The sequence below is a fragment of the Callospermophilus lateralis genome, chromosome 16, assembly GCF_048772815.1.
Source record: "Callospermophilus lateralis isolate mCalLat2 chromosome 16, mCalLat2.hap1, whole genome shotgun sequence".
Lineage (NCBI taxonomy): Eukaryota > Metazoa > Chordata > Mammalia > Rodentia > Sciuridae > Callospermophilus > Callospermophilus lateralis.
This window is the reverse complement of record NC_135320.1, coordinates 21,042,325-21,064,616: the sequence shown is the minus strand read 5'-3', so window position 1 is coordinate 21,064,616 and position 22,292 is coordinate 21,042,325. Positions and strand designations below refer to the sequence as shown.

At 42.2% G+C, this 22,292-nt stretch overlaps 1 protein-coding gene across 3 annotated transcripts in view; it reads right to left on the bottom strand.

The window, feature by feature from the left end:
• Positions 1-22,292, bottom strand: part of Fam110b (family with sequence similarity 110 member B) — a 161,494-nt gene that overhangs the window by 1,287 nt on the left and 137,915 nt on the right. For 2 of the 3 annotated variants that reach the window (XM_076835649.1, XM_076835650.1), the window contains one exon: positions 8,181-11,870. The exons of the other annotated variant lie outside the window; for it this stretch is intronic. In XM_076835649.1, the coding sequence (XP_076691764.1) occupies positions 10,414-11,520 (1,107 nt within the window). In that variant the 5' untranslated portion in view covers positions 11,521-11,870 and the 3' untranslated portion in view covers positions 8,181-10,413. Of the gene's footprint in view, positions 1-8,180; positions 11,871-22,292 lie in introns of those variants that run through there. 3 annotated transcript variants of the gene reach the window in all.

Genomic DNA, 22,292 nt, shown 5'->3' with positions numbered 1-22,292 from the left:
GATGGGGCTGGTGGCTACTGCTTTTTCCAACTTGTCACTAAAACTGAGCCCTAAGCTTAGTAGGGGGACAAAATTTTCAGAGTCCACTCAGGACACACATATATACATGATATACATATAATGACCTATAAGTGATGTATATATAGTGTATGTGTATTAAATGTGCACATATAGTATGTGTACATCATATATAATGCAAGTTATTACTTTTGGATAAATATGATGAAGACTGTGTCTTTTTGAAATCATGTATTCTCCCATATCGTTAACTTTTCTGCTATATAAACGCTATTAATTAAATAAGAATAAAGAGAAGACTAGTTAACAAGGGCAACTAGTGGTAATTAATGGTAAGCCTAACTAAACAGATAATATATGTAAGGAAAACATGACAGAGCAGTTCTCTTTAAATCTCTTTGCTATATTTTTTATGCTGTGGGCCCAATTAGTTACCCACTCCCCAGGCCCTCAGTTGATTTCTATGATTTAGAGAAACGAGTTCCTGAAATTTCCCCTTCAAGTGGTTTCCAACTCAAATAGTTAGGAAATGGTTTGCACTAAAATTACCTCTCAGAGATTAAAATTTCCAATGATGATATCAGGTAATCTGCTTAAAATCATTTTTAACCTGGATTTCCCCTCGATCACATTTGATTATGAAACATTGGGTCTCCCCGGACCTCAGACTCTTATTGCTAAATAGGCAACAGGCTCTACTTGATCAGCCCTCCCTCTTCAGCCCTTCTGGTATACCTGTGGCATATGTCATGTGCAGAGCCTGGCTGGCTTTTCCCAAATACTTCTGCAGGGCTCCTCCCCCACTTCCTTCAGTCTTTACTCAATGATGTTCTGAGTAAGGCCACCTTCCATCTCTTTCCCCTGTCTTGTTCTTGTTTTTTCCTAAGCACAAGTCATCTTCAGACATTCCACACATCTGACTTATTTACCCTACTTTATCTCTTCTCTTGCAAGGACCCAGCGTTCCTAGTGGGCTCACGGTTGTATTTTCAGGACCTGGAGCCATGCCTGATACTCGTGAAAGGGAAATGAAATAGAGAAGTCTAATGGGGAGAAGAAACTGCAGGCATGCTTGGGGTGTCTGTGAAGGGACAGGACAGAGCTGATGGGAGGCCACCCCATAGACACTTCCTGATTTCTATCCCAAGATGAGGAATCTCAGAGTGATTCTGGGTTCTGTCTGTGCCCAGCATACACCAAGCAATGCACTAGCTTTGTAGTAGAGTATTGGGGAAAACAGTGCCTGTTTCCAGAGAGGTGACCTTCCAGTGGGCACGCATACGTGGACAGAAAGAGGAAAGCAAAGCAGAGCCACATGGGAGCAACAACTGTCTCATCTTCTCACCAAGCAAGGCACTTGCTTGGCATTGTTTTCTTTCTTTTCCTGTAAACCTGAATATGTGAAAAAGCAATCCAATCATCAGCAAAAGAGGGTTAAGAGCAAATAAACGGTCAAGAAACAAGAAGCTTTGTATTTCCTTTTCAACTTGAAATCATCCTTACTACTGCTGGTCAAATCCACTGAACAGATCCTCAACACCACCCCTGAAAAAAATTATAACGATTTTAATTTTAGAAATAACCATAGCGTAATGTGACCCTCAGCACATTTGTCTGGAATAAATTCCTTAAGAAATCCAACATGTGCACACTTATAACCATTTAAGTGCAAAAAGTACAAAAATCCATTTCAACTCTTAAACTGGATTTTAAAGGCATCAGGTGGTGAATTAAATGCTGAGAACATTTGGGAATCCAAAATGCCATGCAGATCTCAATTCATAGGTTCTTTACACCAAAGAATTCTCAGCAGATGGAAGCAACTCTATAAACTCAGAGCAAAGGGGTCTTCAGGGAGTGGGTCGGTTTTACATCAGATGCTTGAATACTGAGATGCTCTGAGAAATTTGAAACATGGATAAAATACTTCAAGCCTTTGTCCAGAGCAAAAGGAGCAGTTTTTTCTGCAGCCACAGACACTGGTCTCACATTCCTAATCCATGGGCAGCTGTCAACTGACTGGGGGAAAATAAGAATAGCCTCTAGTGAAATAGCCACACGCCCATGAAGTTACTAAGTGAGCGGTTCACTGTTCTCCACCAAAATAAAACACTCAGTACCTCATGTCCTTAAAGATGGGCTAGAACTCAAAAGAGAAAAGCAATATAACTGAAACTTCTGAAGCCACTGTGTGCCAGGCTGGGCTTGTGATGCACTCAAATAACTCACCTGACTGCTATAGCTCATCTATTATGAAAAGGAGAGAACAACTGGAAAAGGTTATGCATGCCTAGAAATCCCAGAAAATTTCAAGCTTATTTACCCATAAGAAGGTGAAACATGCTAGCCTAAGCATTTTAGGAGCTAGTGTAATGAGAGGTCTCCCTCCCGTTTTCCCTCCATCTAATTGAACTTCCAGATGTTATCAATTATGAGCCACCACTGCAGTTTTATTCCGTTGAGGGAGCAATTGCATTCATGCATGGCTTGCTTTACCCCCAGTTAGCAGAATTTCCAAAGAACAAGGGTGAACCCGTGGTTGAGAGGTCAGTGTGCACATACTGAAAGGGCAAAATGAGGAGTAGTTTCTGAACCAGATCAGCCTTGATGACAGCCTGCCAGGAGGGCTTCAATGGTTAGCATTCAGTTGTGCTATCTGGAGGATGCGTTTTCATATAATGGATATATTTTTACATTTTGGCAAAAGAAAAGGGGTCTGCTACTCATTGGTCTTTGGGATCAACTTAAGGGATTCAAATCAAGATCTCGGCAATAGTTTTTGTGCTCCCCCTCATTCCCAGCAGTTTCCCTCTGCTTTGGGCTAAGGTACACAACAAACGGGACTTCCCCTCTTTTTAAAGGAGTTGCGCAAAGAGTGAGAAATACTTGCTGGTAAAATCTGTTTGTACAGAGAGGATAACTTAATGAATAATATAACTTCAGACTGTAGGGAGGGAGATAAGCAGAGGTTGGAGATTAATACAAGGAATCTGCTTTCTCTTGTGGCAGGAAGAGTCCATTATGTGGGCATATAGTGACATATAGGATGATGTCAGTGACAGGATCAATGAATATCAAGGGGGAAATGGTCTATTAGGGATGAGCATCAGGATCCTGGAGTCTGGGGAGTAGGCCTAGAAGAATCTGGAGGTTCTTATATTTTATAGGGCAACATTCCAGCAGCACAGCGAGAATAGAGAGAATGAAGGGCGTAGGGAATAGATGCCACAGGGTCTCCCAGGCAGGGGAATCAGTCCTAGAAAATGGTTACTAAGGTTCTTGAAGATCACCTATGGAAAGTGGAGTTATGAAAAGATCACGAAACTAGTGGTCATGGTTTCCAAAATTGCCCAAACTTCCTTGGAGAGATTTCTTCATCTTTATCAAATATTTCATATCTGCTGAGATTAAATAAAAATAGCTAATGTGTCTCAACAGCAAAAAAGCAAACTCTGAATCAAAGTTTAAGAATCTGATTCATTTTTGAGACAAGGAACATTGCATAGATATGCAGACGCTCTATGACTTATGATGGTGTTATGTTCTGATAAGCCCATCATATGTTGAAAAAAAAAATGTTAAGTTCAAAAGTTCATTGAATACACTAATCTACCAGGCATCCTAGCTCAACCAGGCAACATGGTGTAGAGCATCCATTGCTTCCTTTAGTGATTGTGTTGCTGAGTGGGAGCTACAGCTGGCTGCCATTGCCCAGCACCTGTGGATAGTATCCTATAGCACATTGCTAGTCTGGGAGAAGGAGCAGATTCAAAATTCAAAGAAGGATTTCTACTGGATGCTTATTACTTTCACACTATGGTAAGGGTTTTCAACCACTGTAAGTAGATGACCATCTGTCATACAGTATATGTGGACCAAGTTGCTTCTATTTCTGCATGATGGAAGTTTTAGCCTTGTGTAGTTCCATGGTTCCCTGATCCTAGCTCCTTCATGAGGTCAGAGCAGCAGAATGTCCTCTGTTCCAGCTGCAACTTTTGGTCCCCCTGCTCTACACCCTGGAGCGGGGAATCATATCACCTCACTTCTCTGGTTTTGTTTTATCCTGTACAAGGAACTGGAGAGGGACAGTGGATTACTAATGTCCTTTCCAGAAGGACCCAGAAACTTTGGTTTTGCCTTGGTCATATGTGATGAATAGTTTTAAGTGACTCATTGTGTGGAAGGATTATAAATTAGTATGTGCCATAGTGTTTTACACTTCCGAGAGACATCTGCAATGCAAACTCACTGCAAAGAGCCAGGCTAGATAATGAAAATTCATTTTTCTATATATAGAATGAGTGTTAGGATGTTTTATTAAACTTGTGTTTGTGATCCACCTTTTCTTTTTATTGGATGTGTGGTTTGGCAAGTAGCTCGATCCCCCCTCCTCATCAGTAAGATGAACTGCAATTCACTTCTCAAATTCTTGTGAGAATAAAATGAGATACTATGACAAAGGGCTTCACATAACATCCAAGACTTAGTGGCAGTTGTTTTCAGGAATGTGGGCTGAATGGAAGCTCATCTAGTAAAAGACTGTATCATTTTTTTTTTTTATCCTCAAAGGTCTACGCTTGATGTGGTCCTGGCCACGTTCCATTCTGTCAGCTTCTGTCAACCTGAAAAGTTAATGAGACTCAACTTTTTGGGGCTCCTTTTCATTCAAGAACTATCCTTTTGGCGACTTCATTTCCTTCCCCAACTAACTCCCTAGAGGCTAGTGCATGAAATGCCATTCAGATAAATGGCCTCCGACCTCATCTGCCCCCGACTTGTCACAACAATAAAAACCCAGAATTTTCATGTTCTTCCCATGATATCCTAATGCTCCTAAACTAGTCTGTGCCATCTCAAAACCCTCAGGCAAAGAGAACACTTACAAAGAAGGCTCTCCCAATTTCATGAGTGAGGGAACAGAGGCTAACTTTGAGGCAGATGGGTCTCAGATATTAAGAGGAAGGGGTTTCTGAGACCCATCTTGCTCTGGCTTTTGCTTTTCCTGGGTTTTTGCCAAAGCAAGCAGGGAATGACCTGAACACAAGAGAGAAAACTTTGTGTAGGTGACACGTGCAAAGGCACACACAACTGCTGCCACTTCATGGTGCAGTGTCTTCAGAACACTGCAGAAATAGGCAGACCTCCCAGTAATTTTACGGGCCACTCAGTACATGAGTCAGGTGTGACATTTTCAAAATGGCGGTGAGATCAGTCTTCTTTTCTGAGTAACAATCTATTCTGTTTTAACTGGAGCACCCTTAACCTCTTTAATCCTTCCCTGATGTATCTGCTGGTCAGAACACTAAGTACACCCTCAAGGATGGGAGAGAACAGAGTGATACTGATTCATCAAAATAGTCAAAATGTTTCCTGATGGTTGAATTGTGGCCAGACATTTATCTCTATTGCTTACACTTCAAAATGTCCTTGATCCAAAAAGACAGGATGCCACTTTAAAATATGGCACACTCAAAACAGGAAGAATGCCATTCCAACAGCCTTGTTCCGTTGAACTCAGTGGGTTGTATGTTACTCATAATGGAGAAGTTGAAGTCTTTTTCTAAATTTATGGGCTACCATCTAGGTGAGGATGAAGTTGCTGAAATTTTGACTGTTTAAGACATGCTTATTACGTACCCTGGTGGCAGATAAAATTATCAAGATGAATTTAAGGACCCTTGTGTTAAGAACAAACTCTGTCTCCCTGGACTTAAACAGGGCTGTGGGAAAGGCAGAGCTGGAATCACAGAGATGAGTTCAAGTCTCATTTCAACACTTACTTCCTCTGGTTAAGGGGCTTAATCTCCATGGAACCGAGTTTCTTAGTGTCTTTACTTATAAAGTGGGGACATCCCTACTACTTAGGGCTCTCTCTGGTAAGATTTATAGTTTAGTTCAGGGCATAAATGTCACTCAGGCTGAGCATTCTAATTAAAAAATCTGAAATGCTACCAAATCTGAAACCAACATGAAGCTCCAAAAGTTTCAGACTATGGAATATCACAGATATCATAGTTTTTGATTAGGGATGTTCAACGAGTAAAGTCTTTGCAAATGTTCCAAAATCTGAAAGAAAAAAAAAAACACCCAAATTTGAAATATTTCTGATCCTAAGCATTTTTGGATAAGGGATACTGAACCCAAAGTAAACGACCACCAAACCAAAAAAAAAAAAAAAAAAAAAAAAAAATTAAAATCAGTAAACACTTATTAAACATTTAAGCATTTTTTGTATACTCTGGGCTGCTTGTTGAATGCTGTCCAATTCCAGGACTGTGGTTCACATCAGTCAGGGGATTTATGTTTATTACAACAGGGTTTTTTTCCCTTGCAGGGAATAAAATATTATGAGGAAGATATGCATTTTAAAATTTCATACAAAGGCATCATTTAGGTTGGCATGACCGTGACAAAAATTACAAGCTAACAGGATAAGACAACATAGAAGCTCCAAAAATTTTGACTGAATGATTGCTGTGTGGTCTTGAAAGAGCAAGTGTCTTTGAGGTCAAGGAAGGAGGAGAAAGCATTTCTCGCGGAATGATGAGCTACAAAACCTCAACAGCAGTAGAGGTTTCAAAATACGTTCACCACTTCTTTGATACTCCTCTCTAAAATATGGGGCTTTGCTCCCTTCCCTGTGTGGGCTGTGTTTGGTGAACCACTCTAATGAGCTGAATGTGACAGAGGTATGTGACTCAGGACGCTGGATTGTAAAAGGCACTATGGCTTTCTCCTTGGCTCTTCTCTCTGGGAGAACCAGATGTTAAAAGGGACTCCCAGGCAACACCTAGGGAGAGGTACATATTGTGAGGAATGGAGGAGTCTTGTTAATATCATGTGAACCACCTTTGAGGGAGTGTCCTTCAGCCCACAAAACATGATGCAGGCCCCGTTGCCTCTGGTCTCTGCCTCATGAGACACTTGGCTAAGTCACGCCAGGGTTCCTGATCTTTGCATACTGGGATCACCAATGATTATGGTTTTAAGTTTCTGACTTTTGGGGTGTTTTTTTTTAATATCATAGATCATAAATGCAATGGTAATATGTTCTTATTGAGACACTTCCCTTTGGTCAGAGCCTTGGGGCTCTTGGGTGATTCATTCTCTGTTCTGTTGAGAAAAATAAATCCTTATTTATCGTATCAGCAACTTATTCAAGCCAGATTTTTTTTTTTTTTTTTTTTTTTTTACAGAGGAGTGATGTGACTAGAATTCATTTTGTTATCTGTGGCATGAGATGGGATGAGGAAGAGACTGGTTGGGAGGGTAGTAAGGGGGACTTCCACTTAGAAAGTTCTAGCAACAGCAGACCAAATAAGAGATGGTGAAAGCCTGAATTAAGGCAATGGCAGAGGGGATAGATATGGAAAGACGGTGTTAGGATTTGGTAGAATTCAGAAAGCAGCAGCTAGTATCCAGAGCCATTTAGTGCAATCACATTTAATGCTGCATGGTGTAGGAAAAAATGTGGACTATATGATGAAACTATATTTATACCAATACTACAATCTTATACACATGTGTGCATGAACACATAATACTTTTCATGAACTAGAAGAATAAGCACTTCACAATTAGGAAGTGTCTCATTCTTAGAATTTAATATTAAGCATTTGAAACCGTCCTTTATAGAAAGTTTAAGAACAAAAAGAAAATAATGAGCTCTCATCTTTCTTAGGAACTAAAAGCCTAACAGTTGTCTATTGTACAAATAAGGCCACAGAGGATTAGACTGAATTATAGTGGGAAGATTTATAGACCTGTATGAATACAGATCACACATTGTTATTGAAAGACAGTAAAATTCAAATACAATCCTGGATTAAAATAGCATAAGCAGTGATATTAAATTAGGTAAGAAGTGCTCATCTCCCCCAAAATGGTTTCCTTAGGAAAATAACATCTATTTTTAGTATTTCAGTAGCTCTAAAAGGAGATAGATATGCAAATGCTAAGCCAAGTGTTTTTTAAAAGGCCACATTTCTACATAAATGGTGAAGGAAGGAAACTTTTATTGTTAGAATTTTCTTTTAAGAAAACTTATTTTTATTCTATAACCTTGAGTGCATTGTACATTCACCAACATTCATAGCTGGGTTCTTTAGAAACATTTTAATGTTTCTTCTGGAAAGACAATCAGAGAGAATTCAAAACCGGTACAATGAGTCAAGAAACCAAAATTGCTTTTTTTAAAAATCAACACTAATTGGAAATACTTACCATTTTTTTCTGAAAATTACATTTTAAATTTTGCCTTCTTTTATATTTGTAAGTTGTGTGGAACCTTGGAAGAAATGTTTATCTTCAAATTCTTTGATCCAATAAATATTCATTGAAAATTTGAAGTGCAAATAATATGAGATAAGGCACACCCACTAAAAAGAGTGCTAAATGTGAGGATTGAAATTCCTCAAGGGAGAGACTGTGTTATTGGTCATGGAAGTCTAGTGGCAACCATGATGCCCGAAAAGGGAGTCACTCAAGAAGTGACATATTAAAAGGGGAATGAGTGGAGAAATGCATAGCGGATGCTGGGCTGGTACCAACAAAAACAGGGCTAGCCATTTTAAAGGTATGCCGCAATAGTAAGAACTCATGAATATTTACAACTGAAGAGTCTTGTGGAAGATGTGAAAATCCTGATGTTTAAAGAAAAGATAAAAATAAAAGAAGTGTGAATTAAGGAAAGAGGCAGCAGCATAATTCAAGGATCTTGATGTAACTATTTATTTATTTATTTATTTTTTGCAAAAACATGCTGCTACAGCTACAATGAAGGGTGCTGCTGTTCAGAATAGTTGAGATATGGTGATAAAAATTTAATGGAATGTTTCTTTAAGACTATCTATCCACAATACCCTCCTGGCCCAGTCATTCATAGAGGGAGAAAAAGAAAGAACAAAGAAACGACCGACCACCATTATTGCCTGCACCAGAGAGCTATTTATTAGTGGAACTTTTTTTTTCTTTTTCTTAAAGATTTCATAACAAGTGAAGTATGTACAAAGTCTTACAGCATTTACACCAGAAAGTTTCCCATTAGCTGATGAAGTCTAGGGTGCTGCAGCTGAGAACTTCTGAGCATGACTAGAGCAATGACAGACCACCGCATGGTTACCTCTCTGCTACCGCACCAAATCGTTAGCTGGTTGACAGCTAACTAAACCACCTGGAGGACAGGTTATTAGGGGAAAAGGGGACAAGGTGAGGCAGCACTAGAGACCACAGGGTGGAAAAGTTACAGAGTATTGGGTTTTGACAGGTTCCTAGAACTGTAACAAAGATCCACAGCCTGGGAGAATAACATATTGCAAGACAACAGAATCACATTGCTCAGATATGGTTCAGTCATCAAATGTATTCACTTTTGAATGGGAGGCTCTATACTGATATGGCTGGTATTTCCGTTTTCTGTTCATGTCTTCGGATAGCTCAACCTACACAAGTTCCTCTCCTCTCCCCCAAGTAAAACAGCAACAAAGAGAGGAAGAGAAACAGCATGGAATTAGTAGTTCTTAACCAAAACCAAAACAACAACAAAAACCCAGAACATAAAACAATTTTTTAATAAAGGCATTCAGCTTTAGGGTGGTCATATCTGTTGAAAGATCAATACTAGACATTTCTGAAGTATTCCAATCTAAACAACATCAACAAAACCCCCAAATCTCCAAACTCTTAGATTTAACCATCCTTGGTCATATCTGATTGTCTTCCTTGGGGTCAGTATTACACAGAACCATTAACATGGACACACTGACTCGGAATCACAAAGTAGCACTGATGACCTACTGACCGCTCCACTAAGTGGCAAGCGAAGTTTCAACATGTAAACGACTAACATCAGGCTTACCACTGTATTCCACAGAAAACCCAGCCTGGTTCTATTTTCAGTCAGTCACTATCTGTTTGGTAGCAAAACTCATTGATTTGCTCACTGTTATGGTCTCACATGTAGGCAAAGTGGCTTTTTATTTCAAAAACATTCTGCTCTCAACTTAAAAGCCAGTTGATAAAACTTTTAATTAAGACACAATAGCGCGGGATATAAAAACACAAGAACCACATAAATATTGAAGAAATTGTATACCATTTTTTTTTTTTTTTTTTTTGTGTGTGTGTGTGTGTAAACAGTTTTGCTAAAGAGCAAAGCCCTAAGTAGATTCTGGCCTGAAACTTTTGGCAGATGGATGTCCAGGCAGGCTCTGCAGCGATGGTGAGGAGGAAGCCAGGCCAGTCGCCATGTTGACAGGCATGCAACTTGAAAACATTGCACAACAAGCAACACAAAGAGTGGAGAAGCTCACAACACTTCAAGGAGACCTCACGACCTTCACAACTGCGTATGCACAGACAGACCCGCCCCTCCCTCCTTTCCACGCACAGTGTCTCTTACACGTGGGACACCTTCTGCGACTCTCTAGCTTGTTTGATGCTATATAACCACTTGATGATCCTAGCGTTTCTTTCGATGGCAGAAATGCCATAGGGCACCCGGTCATTGGCACTGTCATCATTTCTAAGGTCACTGTTACTGTCCTGAGACTGTTCACAGTCTGAGCTGATCATGCTTGCGCTGCGGAAGTTGAGGGAGATGATGTCAGAATTAGCCCTTGCAAAGTTTTCCATGCCGAGGTTTTCCAGCTCTTCGGGGTCCAGTCCACAGTAGTTGAAGAACCTCTCCACGTCTGCATCCACTCGGAAATACCTGTCACTCAAGTCTGACTTAGACCGCTGGAGGGAGGGTCTTCGGCTGACGCCACAAGCTGGTTCCACGGGATCTGCTTCGGGTGACTTCATGGCGGCGACCTTGGGCTTGGGAGGCAGAGGAGGGGCAGAGCTACTGCAGGGGATTGCTTTGAGGGGCTTCACGCTGGTCACCTTGCGGATGTCCGAGGAGCTGTGCGAGACGTGGAGGAAGGACTCGGCCGACTGTTCCAGCAGTCTCCTGCTCACGTGCGAACTGCTTTCCTGTGGGCTGCCTCGGCCGGGCGTGGGGTAGACCTTCAGGGACTCGGCGAAGGAGTGGCGGTGCAGGTCGGTGGTGGCGTCAGACCGGTGTGGCGGCCAGTTTCGGGAGCTGTGCTTGTGTCCCGAGCCCGAGCTGGAGCCCTCGGAGCTGTTGATGATGTTCTTGAGGATCTCAAGCTTGAGGTTCTCGCGCTGCACCCCGCTCTCGGTTTTGGCGTGGTTGCCGAACACCTTGAGAGTGGGGCTGCCCAGCGCGCGCTTGGCCGCCGGGCACACGGGGGGCTTGGCCAGCACTGCGGGCTTCACGGGCTCCTGCTTGGCATTGATCACCTCCTGGCTCTTGACATACTTGGCCTTGTCGGCTTCCAGCCTCTCCACGGCGCTCAGCCTCTTGGGGTTGGGTTCGGCCTGCCTGCGGAAGTAGTCTGGCCCTTTGTTCAGGATGCGCAGGGGCACTGCCGACGTGAAGGTGCCGGCGGGACTGACCGGCTTCACCATGCTACCTGTCTGTAGCGTCTCCGTGGGCATGGTGGGCGGTCTTTCCCCGGCAGCCGTGGTGGATTCTCTTCTGGGCGCCTCCGGCCGGCCTGAATAGACACATGTACATGAAGCACAAAGGGCAGCTGAGGGATCCTGGAATCAGTGTCAGCAGCAGCAGCAGCAGCAGCAGCAGCGACAGCAGCGCCTCATCTCACAGCTCATTAACCGCCAATGTGGCTTTAATGCACTTTCTCTCCCCTTCCAGGAGGCCCCCTGCACAACAACAAAAAGGCCACAAGCCACAAGTTCCTTTTAATCGGAGTCGCTGCTGCCTCCTTTCTTCTCCCTGAAGGCTGTGGGAGTCTCCTCCAGGTCTTTGTGCTCAACTGCAGGCAGAGCTGAAACACAAAACAACCAACCGCGGGTTAGGAGGGGCGGGTGACATCACGGCTCTAGCAACAGAGGAACCCCGCAGCGCCTCCGCCCCCGCCGGCCCGCCAGCCTGAGGGTCCCCTCGGTAAGCCGGCTCCCGGAGGCAATTCCCGGTTAACCGCGCCGGGAGGATGAAATGGACAGCATCCGAGTCTGCGCCCGACGCGCACGGGCGGCCAGATGCGGGCGGGTTTACAAGAAAGAAAAAGGGGCTGAGGTTTCCCACGCGCGAACTCTTCTAGCTGCCTCCCCATTGGTGAGGACCGCCTCCTGAACACGCCCGGTTGGCATTACTTAGAGCAAAACCCAGGAAATACTAGTGAATGGAGAAGGGGAGGGTTCAGCCAAGCCCGGTTCTCTTCCCTGGCTCATTAAATGCTTCTGGCTTCCTAAGAATTCCTTATCTGCTTTAGGTTGCAATAGGGGTGGTTTATAATACATCTCTTTTGCAATGAAGCAAAACTTGTGACTAATCTGTCACACTTGAGACAATCACTTCTTTAATTCTTCAGAAACTGAAAAGATGGGCGAGAAATGGAATTGACAAGAAATACAAAAAAAAAAAAAAAAAAAAGTTGAAGAAAAAGGCAACCTGTGTCAGTTACCTTACTTGGGCAATCAATACATTTGACAAACATTTTCTTGAAATCAAAAATGGGTATGAAGTTCATCTTGTCAAACCCAAGCTTAACTTCTGGTATTGAAAAATTTGAGAATGACTATTAATGCTCCATAATTTCTCACACTTAAATGAGCAGAAGTCAAAAATTTCTTTGTGGCACATGTATTCCCAAATCCCCTAGAATATTTGAAATCTTAAAGTGCCAATCATTCCTAAATAATTGAATTTAAGTTATAGAAAATTTGTATAATATTTTAAGCATTCACAGGGCTTATACATGGCTTTCTGAAAAACTTGATTAGCAAAACCAAAAATGAAAATCAAACCAGAACAAAAAAACTCACTACAATCTGAGACTTTTTAATACTGCTGACACAACTTTATGAGCTTTCTATTTCACATAAACAATACAATGTAACATTTACCCCTGGGACAATTCTCATTTCCTATTGCCGCAGGCATAGACCATTTGCCAATCACCGGGCATCCCAAAGCAACTAGTTACCGACCTTATCAGCATCTTTGGTTATAATTAGGAATATTAAGAAAATAGTCTATTCAACTAACATGTCAAAGAACTAGATTTAAAAAATGCATAAGGTGATATTGCTCTAAAATTGCCTTTCAGTAAGAACATGAAGACAGGAGCTTCATAATCTTCTGAAACTCTTCATCTGTAAATAGAATCCATCATGTTTTATTGGAGACAATTTTAGTCATCTGCAAAGGGATTTGTTCTAATAAAAATATTTTCCTATGCAATATTTGAGAAACCCCAAGGCAATTCCTACATAATGATTTCCTTTAATTGTGCAGTTCTATTTTGATACCTCAATTTAATTTTAAAAACCACCACCTCCCATGAAGATTAAATGAGATTGTTTCCTTGAATGTATATTTTGGATAAAACTGCCAGAGGGACCCAAATTCCTTTATAGAGTTTCTGGGTCTCATCTACCACCCTGAGTCCACTGCACTGGAAGGTGACTCTGGGGTCCTCCTGGGGATGAAAACACAATCTTAATCCCCTACCCCTGAGCCCAGGGGACTAGAGGCAGGCATCAAAGCCTGGGCTGGGAGGCAACCCTGCAGATCACACTCAGGACACTTGGGAGAGGGTTGTCTGCAGCACAGGCCATGCAGCTGCTTGGCAGCATGTCATGTTGGGACTCAGAAGAAGATACCCTAATGAAGGCCTCAGAAGTAACAGTCTCTCTGACCTTCTGTATTGTTTCTCACTCCTCATCCTTCTCCAAGTCAAGTCATTAAAAATTAGAATTCTTCCCAAGGCAGGTTATAGAGACCAGAACCCCAGAACCCCTTTTTCCTCAAGCAACCATAAAATCTCAAAATCTTACTATAACTCTGCCTGAATAACAGTAGTCATAACGAAATTATTTGAGCTACCTGCTTGACGATAGGTCTTAAGACCCCAATTCCAGATGGGAAATGCTACATAGAGAGGCCAGGAAATATCTGAACAGACAGGCCTTGCTGGGCCTACCTAGCCTGTTACTATTACATCATACTCTTTTTGTCCAATCATGTTTCTGTGTGGCTGCCCGTGCTTCACTTCATCTAACCTAAGCATAAAATACAACAGTTCACCCTGAGTCTTTGCTTCTTCAATTTCAAGTCTCCAGTGCCACATAAAATTATGGTCAAATAGTTTGTTAGATTTTTCTCTTGTTAACCTGTCTTTTCTATGACCCTTATGGGCAGGAGAGGGATCAGTGTGTTTTCTGCCCCTATAGTACTGTAACCACTGATTACCTTTGGAGCTTCCAAAATGCCTTCAGAGGGGACAGTGCCAAAAGCTTTAGGGGCAGAGTGAAGCAGAGCCAGAGATGGGGGGGGGGACTCATCAGCTTTGTGCCAAGGACCAAGTCAACTTTTAGCATATGCCAATGTGGTTTAGTGGGTGGTGGGAGACAGAGCTTATGTCCCTTCTCCTGAGGCATGTTTTAGTTGGATGAAATTATTACAATCCTTTCAAATTCTAAAATCACATGGCCTTAAGCAGCTGAGATATGGGAGTTATTTCCAATTTCAAAATGGCACATTGGAATACTGGTGAATGACTGGGCTTTTCTATGGTTCCTGCCTTTGCTATTCTTGTAGAAACACTCTTTGAAAAATGATTGATTTGTGGCTATAAAGTAACATCCACGGGCACTGAAGCTCTTGCCAGACTGTTCTTTTCTTACCATCATCTTTTCTAATTCCATCCTACTAGGTCCACAGGCCCCAACCGTTACCATCATCAACAGGCCAGGCTTTCTTGCATGCCTGTCTGTCTAACTGTTAAGGTGGGTTTCAGTACCCCCTTGCAAGATTAAATAAAAATCATTACTCTCAACTCACAAGGCTGAGGAATACCAGTCTGTCTACTAGAAGCATTCCTTCCAAACCCCCTTGTCTCTCTCTCACATTACTTTCTTTATTCATGAGACTGATACCCCTGGGATGGCTCCCTCCATGTCCTCCCACAGCCACCAAGCTTAGGAAGCAATTACTAGACATAAAACCAGTGTGAAAGGGTTATGTTTGAAACAGCAATTATTTGTAACCACTTCACACTTCATTTCCTTTTTGTTCCACTCCTCTCTTTTCTTCCTCTGCCACTGCCAATTTCCTTAATAATTTTTAACACTGCAATGGAAAAACATCTTATTGGAAGGTTCAAGTACAAAAGAAAAATCTGTAGAAACTTTTGGTGCTATCATAGAATAATAACCATTACATAAAGTTTTCTACTCTAAATGCCATCAAACCAAATCTACTTCAAAAGAATAAAGGTCTTAAGTTGCTCTTTCTCTTAACATCTGCCTAATCCTTAGCTTCTGTTCTTTTACTCTTAATGGGAGAACAATGTTGGCAGGACAGAGATGTATAAGCCTGGAAAATTATTCTTGAGTTTTGCAGTATAGACTCTATAGAAAGAAAGGACGTGGTGTAGATCAGGTATATTAGAGAAGGCCAGTCAAATGTGGATGACCCAGTGGGTATACAAATGGGTATTTATCAACTCCACCAGTGAATGCCTTAGCATATGTAGTACATGACCTCTGATTGTCTTACACAATACTCCCCCACCCACCTCCATGTGGCTCGGTACTGATGGGAGCGGTTGAGTCCACCGCTGGGTCAGAGGGGCTTCATGTTGTTTCGGGGAAAGAAAATTTGATCTGGGCTCATAAAATTCCATAAACAAAAGTAACTATATAGTCCTGCTTCCCATGGTGCTCAAGATAGAACCCCAGGTCTTGTGCATGCCAAACACATGCTCTACCACTGAACCAGCCCCCTGTGCAGCACTGTTTGATCCCTGTCTTCTGGTGCGGGAGACAGAACACAAGCCCCAGGGAGAGAGAAACTTCTACTCACAAACCACGTTGGCTACATTCTACTCCAATGGGTAATATCCATTTGGAAATGTCATTGAAGGAAAAAAAAGATTGGGGGAAAAATCTTGGTGAAGCAGAGACACAAAATGGCCTGCTAGATCAGGGCGATCTGGCCTAGGGATGATGGTGGGGCTGCAGGGTGTCACATGAATCCTAGTCTTGGTGGGAGAGTTTATGCCACCAAAGGCTAGCCTGGGACAGAGGTACAGGATGAGGAGGAGAAATGGTATCTCTCACTACTCCCTCCAGTGGTACTTCTGAAACTTCAACATGCCTGGCCCAGGGATCTGAGAATGCAAAGTCTGATTCAATGGATTTGGGTGAAATCCTAAATTCTGCACGTTTTACCAGATCCCAAGAGACACTGTTGCCTTGGAGTAGCAAGGGGAAAGGAGAGGAAGCCCACGCCGGGACTGGCAAGCACCCTATTAGAACTGAAATGCCTTAAGCACTGAGGGAATGGGCAAAGGCTTCTTGTCTCTTACGAGAGTTAGGAGTCTATTTACCAAAAGAGCCATCTGAAGTTTTTAAACTGAAGTGGCTTGAATTCTTCTAATTTCCGATTTGCTCAATGCTTACAGAGGCAGGCCGGTAGAGACCAGGACCCTCAGCTGATGTGAAACACTGGGGAACATTTGCAACCCTGGAGGTGTTCAGGGATAGAAAATGATCCTCCATGCACATTATTTGAAAAATGTTAAAGCCGATGATCCTATAATCCAGGCAGTGCCTGTAATCCTTGATGCCCATAAGGTCAGGCAGATGATGGAAACTTGAGCGCCTGGCATGAGTAAAGGGGACCCCAGCTAAGGGCTGTCATGGGAACGTGGCTCACTGTTGCTCGGAAGCAAATCCAGAATGCTGAATAAACTCTCCTGGTTTTAAAATTCAGTACGGAAAAACACTGTGGGCCAAAACTGGTCTGCTGTTTTGTTACTTCTCCTTTATATAGTGCTTTTGGTAAGTGAAAAGAAAATTAGTTTCTAAGTTTTTAAGTAGGAAAGAAAGCCAGTGAAGTTAGAGCAAGGACCGTGGGAAACGAGCACACCCACGGAGGTTTCTAAGTATGTGAAAATGGGTCATTTCTCCTGTGTGTTATGGCAGAGCAAAGGGTGAGACTGCTTTAAAGAGCAAGCCTGACTAATTCAACTCTTAAGTCACCTAACGTCTTGATTTCCTTATCTACAAAAACAAATGCCTTGAAATCTGGTGAGCTGGAAGGTTTTGGGGGTACACAGGAAAAAAAAAAAGCAATTTACCTTTGAAGTTAATAAGATTCTAGAATAACGGATTCCTTTCGTTTCCCACATGTTAGACCACAAAAGTTTTAAAATGCATATAAAAATGGCCTCTGGAACAAATATCTGTCTACCCTATATATACATATTGTCTATATATACATATTGTCTTTTTGGTCAGAGTATCTCTGGTTACATTTTGTACTTCGGCTCTCCCAAGTTTCTTTGCCCCAATTATTTTTGTCTCTATGACTTTTCGCATATTTTTATTGGTGCATTGTAGTCGTACATATGGTGGGATATGTTGTTACATATTTGTACACACATAGAGTATAACAAATATCATTTGGCCAGTAACGTCTATCTTTACAACTTTAGGCATGAGATTCCAATATGACTAGGGCTCACTCTCCATATCTACATCCTTAGCTTTTCCCATTTAAGAACAGAAGTCAGATTGGTTTCCACGACAGTGTAAACTTTTGAGTTCATCGATATAAGAGAAATGTACTCAAAATGTAAGACTACTTACTGAATACAGGCTGTGATCAATTGACCAATCAGAACTTATTAACTGAACAACTATGTGTATGGTATGTAAAAGAATTAGAAAAGTCACAATTTTGGAAAATACACCTGGCAAATATTAATTGAATAGTGAAGATGGTAAATGTGATGGGATTATTGTAAAGGGCTTGAAGATGAAGGGGTGGTGCAGAGGGTACAAACTCTAACAAAGGCAGAAGGCAAAGGCATCAGCCATCAAGGCAGCCCTTAATTAAGTTCATGGTATATTAAAAACCACTTAAAAAAGACCCCATGGCCAATGCAAGTTCTAGAGAACAAGAGGGAGAAAATGGCTATGGGGAGAGAGGGGCAGGAGGCTTGAATTTTAATGGAAGGCACTAAATGTTAAGTATTAGTGATATTAGATATTAGAGACAGGGTCACATTTTTAAATGCCCACCTAGTGTGGGGACAGGAAGAGAGGACAGCAAGTGTGACTACAGAAGGTGGGGGCCAAAGCTGTTCGGAGGGAGGTAGCCACTGGGCTCTGAGTGTCTCCCAATGTGGCTCTGTCCATAGATTGGAATCCTGGCTCTACCCAGTAATGGATGAGTAGCCTCGGCCAAGTTGCCTCATCTTTCTGTGCCTCAGACTCCCCATCTGGAAAATGGGAAGACTAAACGTACTACTTAGCTCTCCTCGTCTGTCATCCCAAATCTGAAGATTCAATCAAGTGTGGATGGAAAATCTTTGAAAAAAATTTTTTTCAAAAATTTTCCAAAAAAAAAAATATGAATTTGCTACATGCCAGGATTCTCTTTCTGAAACCTGTCAAATGCAGAAGTGTGATCCCTGATGTATCCTCCTCCACTTTACACCTCCTTGGCCCCTCTAAGCCTCTTGTTCCTGGGCCATGCAGTGAGGACCTGTGCTAAAATGAGCAAATTTGTTTTTCTTGTCAGTATTCCCTGAGAAGTCAGAAGGTCACACAGTATTCACGTTATGTATTACAATTACTCTGGAGATGATTTAAAGGATACAGACGGATGTGCTTATGTTTATGCAAATAAATACTAGACCATTTTATATAAGGGACTTGAACATCATGAATTTTGGCATCCTGGAGGCATCTGGGAACCAAATCCCTGTGGATAACAAGAGACAACTGTACTTCCCTCTTTAGGATTTTTGACGGGGTAAATTAGAGCAAGCAAACACTTTTCATTCACATCAGCCCCTTCCAGAGGGTGTCTCTGGGATGAAGAGAAGATGGATGGTTGTAAGAGGAGTATGAGTTGCTGATCTTGGAGACAGAATGTGAGGGTGAGGAGGTCTGTGCTGAGAATGGTCTGGGCTTCTGGTTTCACTTTTATGAAGCAAACTGTGGGAAGTACACAGGGTCCTCTTCCCCCTAATTCTTTGTCCCCCACCCCCACCCCCACCCCCAGGCACAAGCCAAACAAAACCAGGACAGCCCTCCAAACCAGCTGCAGTCATTCACATCTGCCCTCCGTCTGCTGGGGAGGCTTCTAACCAATAGGATTTCATGAAATGTGTCCCCTTTGACATGTACCACAAATAGTTAATAGTACTGTGCTTATACATTTAAAGTGTATTTACAAAATGAGGATCATTTCTGTGAGTTAAAGGAAGGGATACCATTCCACTTCCTAATTTATCCATTTCAATTAATAAGGTACGCCAGGCTTTTCAACCTCTTCCCCTTTCCAGCCCATTACCTTTATTAATCCGTTTTATACTGTGAGAATAATTTGTAAAGAAGGCAAAAGTAAAGGAGAGCAGAAAAAATGAAAATAGAGGAGTAAGACGAGTGTATCACAAAAAAAAAAATGAATTTGCACACTATAAACTGTGCAGAAAAGAAATCAGAAGGTCAATTGTCTGGAAATGTCAAGTCAAAACTACCACCCTTTCAGGACCTGTACTTTTCCAATTACTGAATGATATGTTGTCGTCTTTCTTATCTCCATTAGTGAGTCCCTCGCCATCTGTAATTCTGATGGTTGAATCTTCTTTCGGACCTAAGTGTTGCCATCAGTCATCAGCCATCAGCGCCTAGCTACAAGTAAAATAAAATAATCTCGCCAGCAATACGATCGCTCTGTATATTTTTTCAAACCACGGACTTTTCCTAATAACATTCTAACTTTTGATTATAGTATTCCAGTTGTTTTTTTTTTTAAGCTTATTATTTCAGTTGGTTAGAGTAGGTCTTTCAACGTTAATTAAACATTCCTCTCCCTTAGGTTTCCATTATATTATTTTAGTCAGATATTTTAATTTTCCACAAGAAGGTCAAGTCATCCCCCCACCTTTGACACATATTCCAGATAATGGGAAGCAAATATTGGGATGAGTGTAGAGATAGGTGCCAGGGAGGCCAACTTTTTTTTACCTTCTAAAGTTTTACGCATATGGACAGAGCAATGTCTACCCTGACTTCCCCCACATGGAGCTCTGAGGCATGGTGGTACACCAGCACAAAACGTGCACAGGTATTCTGATCATTGTGGGAAAATTATTTGGACATAATTGGGTGTGTATGGATCGAGCATATCTAACATGGGACCTGGTACAGTCTGCTACCCACAAAGTTCTTGCATGAAATCAGGTGGGTAAAGACAGCCTACTTTCCAGAACAATTAAGCCTTAGAAAAGCGTCAGGTGGGGGTTTATAATAGCAGGACCAGTCAGGGAGATGGATACAGATCTTTTGGTGCTCAGGAGTATGGAGAACAGCTTATCTCTGGAGTCTGAGAGTTCGAAGGCACAGTATGTCCTGGACTATCCAAACAACATGTGGGCAGTGGAAGCTGCACTTCCAAGTGAGACAGGGGGAGGGGTTCATGGGCCCTCTGGTATCAGTGGACCGGTGGTCTGAGTCGTCATCACAGGAGCTTCCCCAAAGGAAGCAAGCAGGGGGATGCCATCCTGAAGACCTGCATGAGAGGAAGGCTCAGCACCTACCAGTTAGGGGAGAGGAACATTTTCCCTTCCTCCAGGGAACTCAGAGGCTCCCAAAGAGAAATCAGCCCTGAAATGTACCACACCCAGGGAACATCAGACTCAGAAGCAAGAGTCGAGGACAGGAGATTGTCACTTTCTGCTTTACACTCTACCTAAACCCTGCACATAACACCCACACAAGGCCTGCCTGTGAGAAGTTGGAAGAGACACCTAATAATGAGTGGGAGAGAAGATGAAGAGAGAGAAGAGGGACAAACGAGGTTGACTAAGTCCCCTCCTTCACAGAGGTTTCCAAGATGACTCAGGATGCACAGGGAGAGGGAGAAGCTAATTTAACTTGGATGTGAGGTTGGAGTTTTGATCTTGACATGGGCAGAACTCTTCCATACCTGAAACCGATCTGAGGACTCTAAATTATTCAAGAACTGCAAAGCCAAGCAGTCCTTCTTGAAATGTTATTCAGGGATAGAAAGAAGAATTCTTGGGTCATGGGGGAAAAATACACTTTCTACTTAACCCTGAATGAATCTAGACCAGGAAATAAAATGGGTCCACACAATAGCCTCTAGTTTTCTGCCTTCTTGCCTGTTGACTTGGAGTTGGCATCTTGGCTTCTGAGGACTGCTCTGTGGCTGCAACCCCTGAGCTGCCTCCAGGGTCAACTGCACTGGCTCCCTGGCTTGGTCGCTTGCAGCTTTAAGACCCTGGGCAGGCTACTCAAGCTCATGTACCTTGGTTTCTTTCTTTATGCAGCACTGATAAGCATGATTCCCGTAGCTCACAGGGTTGGTACACCAGTTCTGTGAGAACACATGGCAAATGCTCAACGTGGACCACAGACAGCATGGGGGTTGTTCAGTAAATATGAGTTTTTATTAACTGCTGTCTCTGGTGTCCAAGACTTGGCGCTGATAATCACTATCATTAGATTTCAAGCTTTACGATAACTGAATGATCTTTTTGTCTTCAAATGATTCCATTACTCTCAAGTGATAGAGCCTGCGCTATTTCTGCCAAAATGGGTTGACTGCGCAGTTTCTGGCTAAAAGGTCACTGGTGTGACCCCATTTTTATAAGAGTTCCAAAGAAAATATGTGGTTTCGAATTTCAAAGTGAACGGTTATGTGAGCGAAATGGGTTAGAGTAAACAATAAAGCCACTATTAAAAATGAAATCGAATCACAAGTTGGTAGGAGAAAAATAGGAGGTCAGATCTCAATCCCTGATGGGTTCTTTAGGTTAACATCACTCTCCAAGGTCATTCAGAAAACCTGTTCACAAGCTTTACTTTCATTTGTAAGTAAATCCATTATAAAAAAATGTAATGGGTTCTCTTAAAAGCTTTCCTCCTACTTATGATGATTAAAATAAAATACAAACAAACACACACACAAAAATCACATTTCTGGGCCAACTTTCTTCCTTGTCTATGGTAAGGAATGCATTGTTACAAGGCCACCAACCTGTATCGATGTGGGGGAGCCCTGCCAGTTACCTGGAATTACAGAAATCGAAGCTGTGTGCAGCCGCTGCCAAAAGTCATTTCGAAATATGATGGTGAAGATTACTAAAAGTAATTAAAAAAGTAGGGCCACTGGAATTCCTAATGAAAATCCAATCAGACCA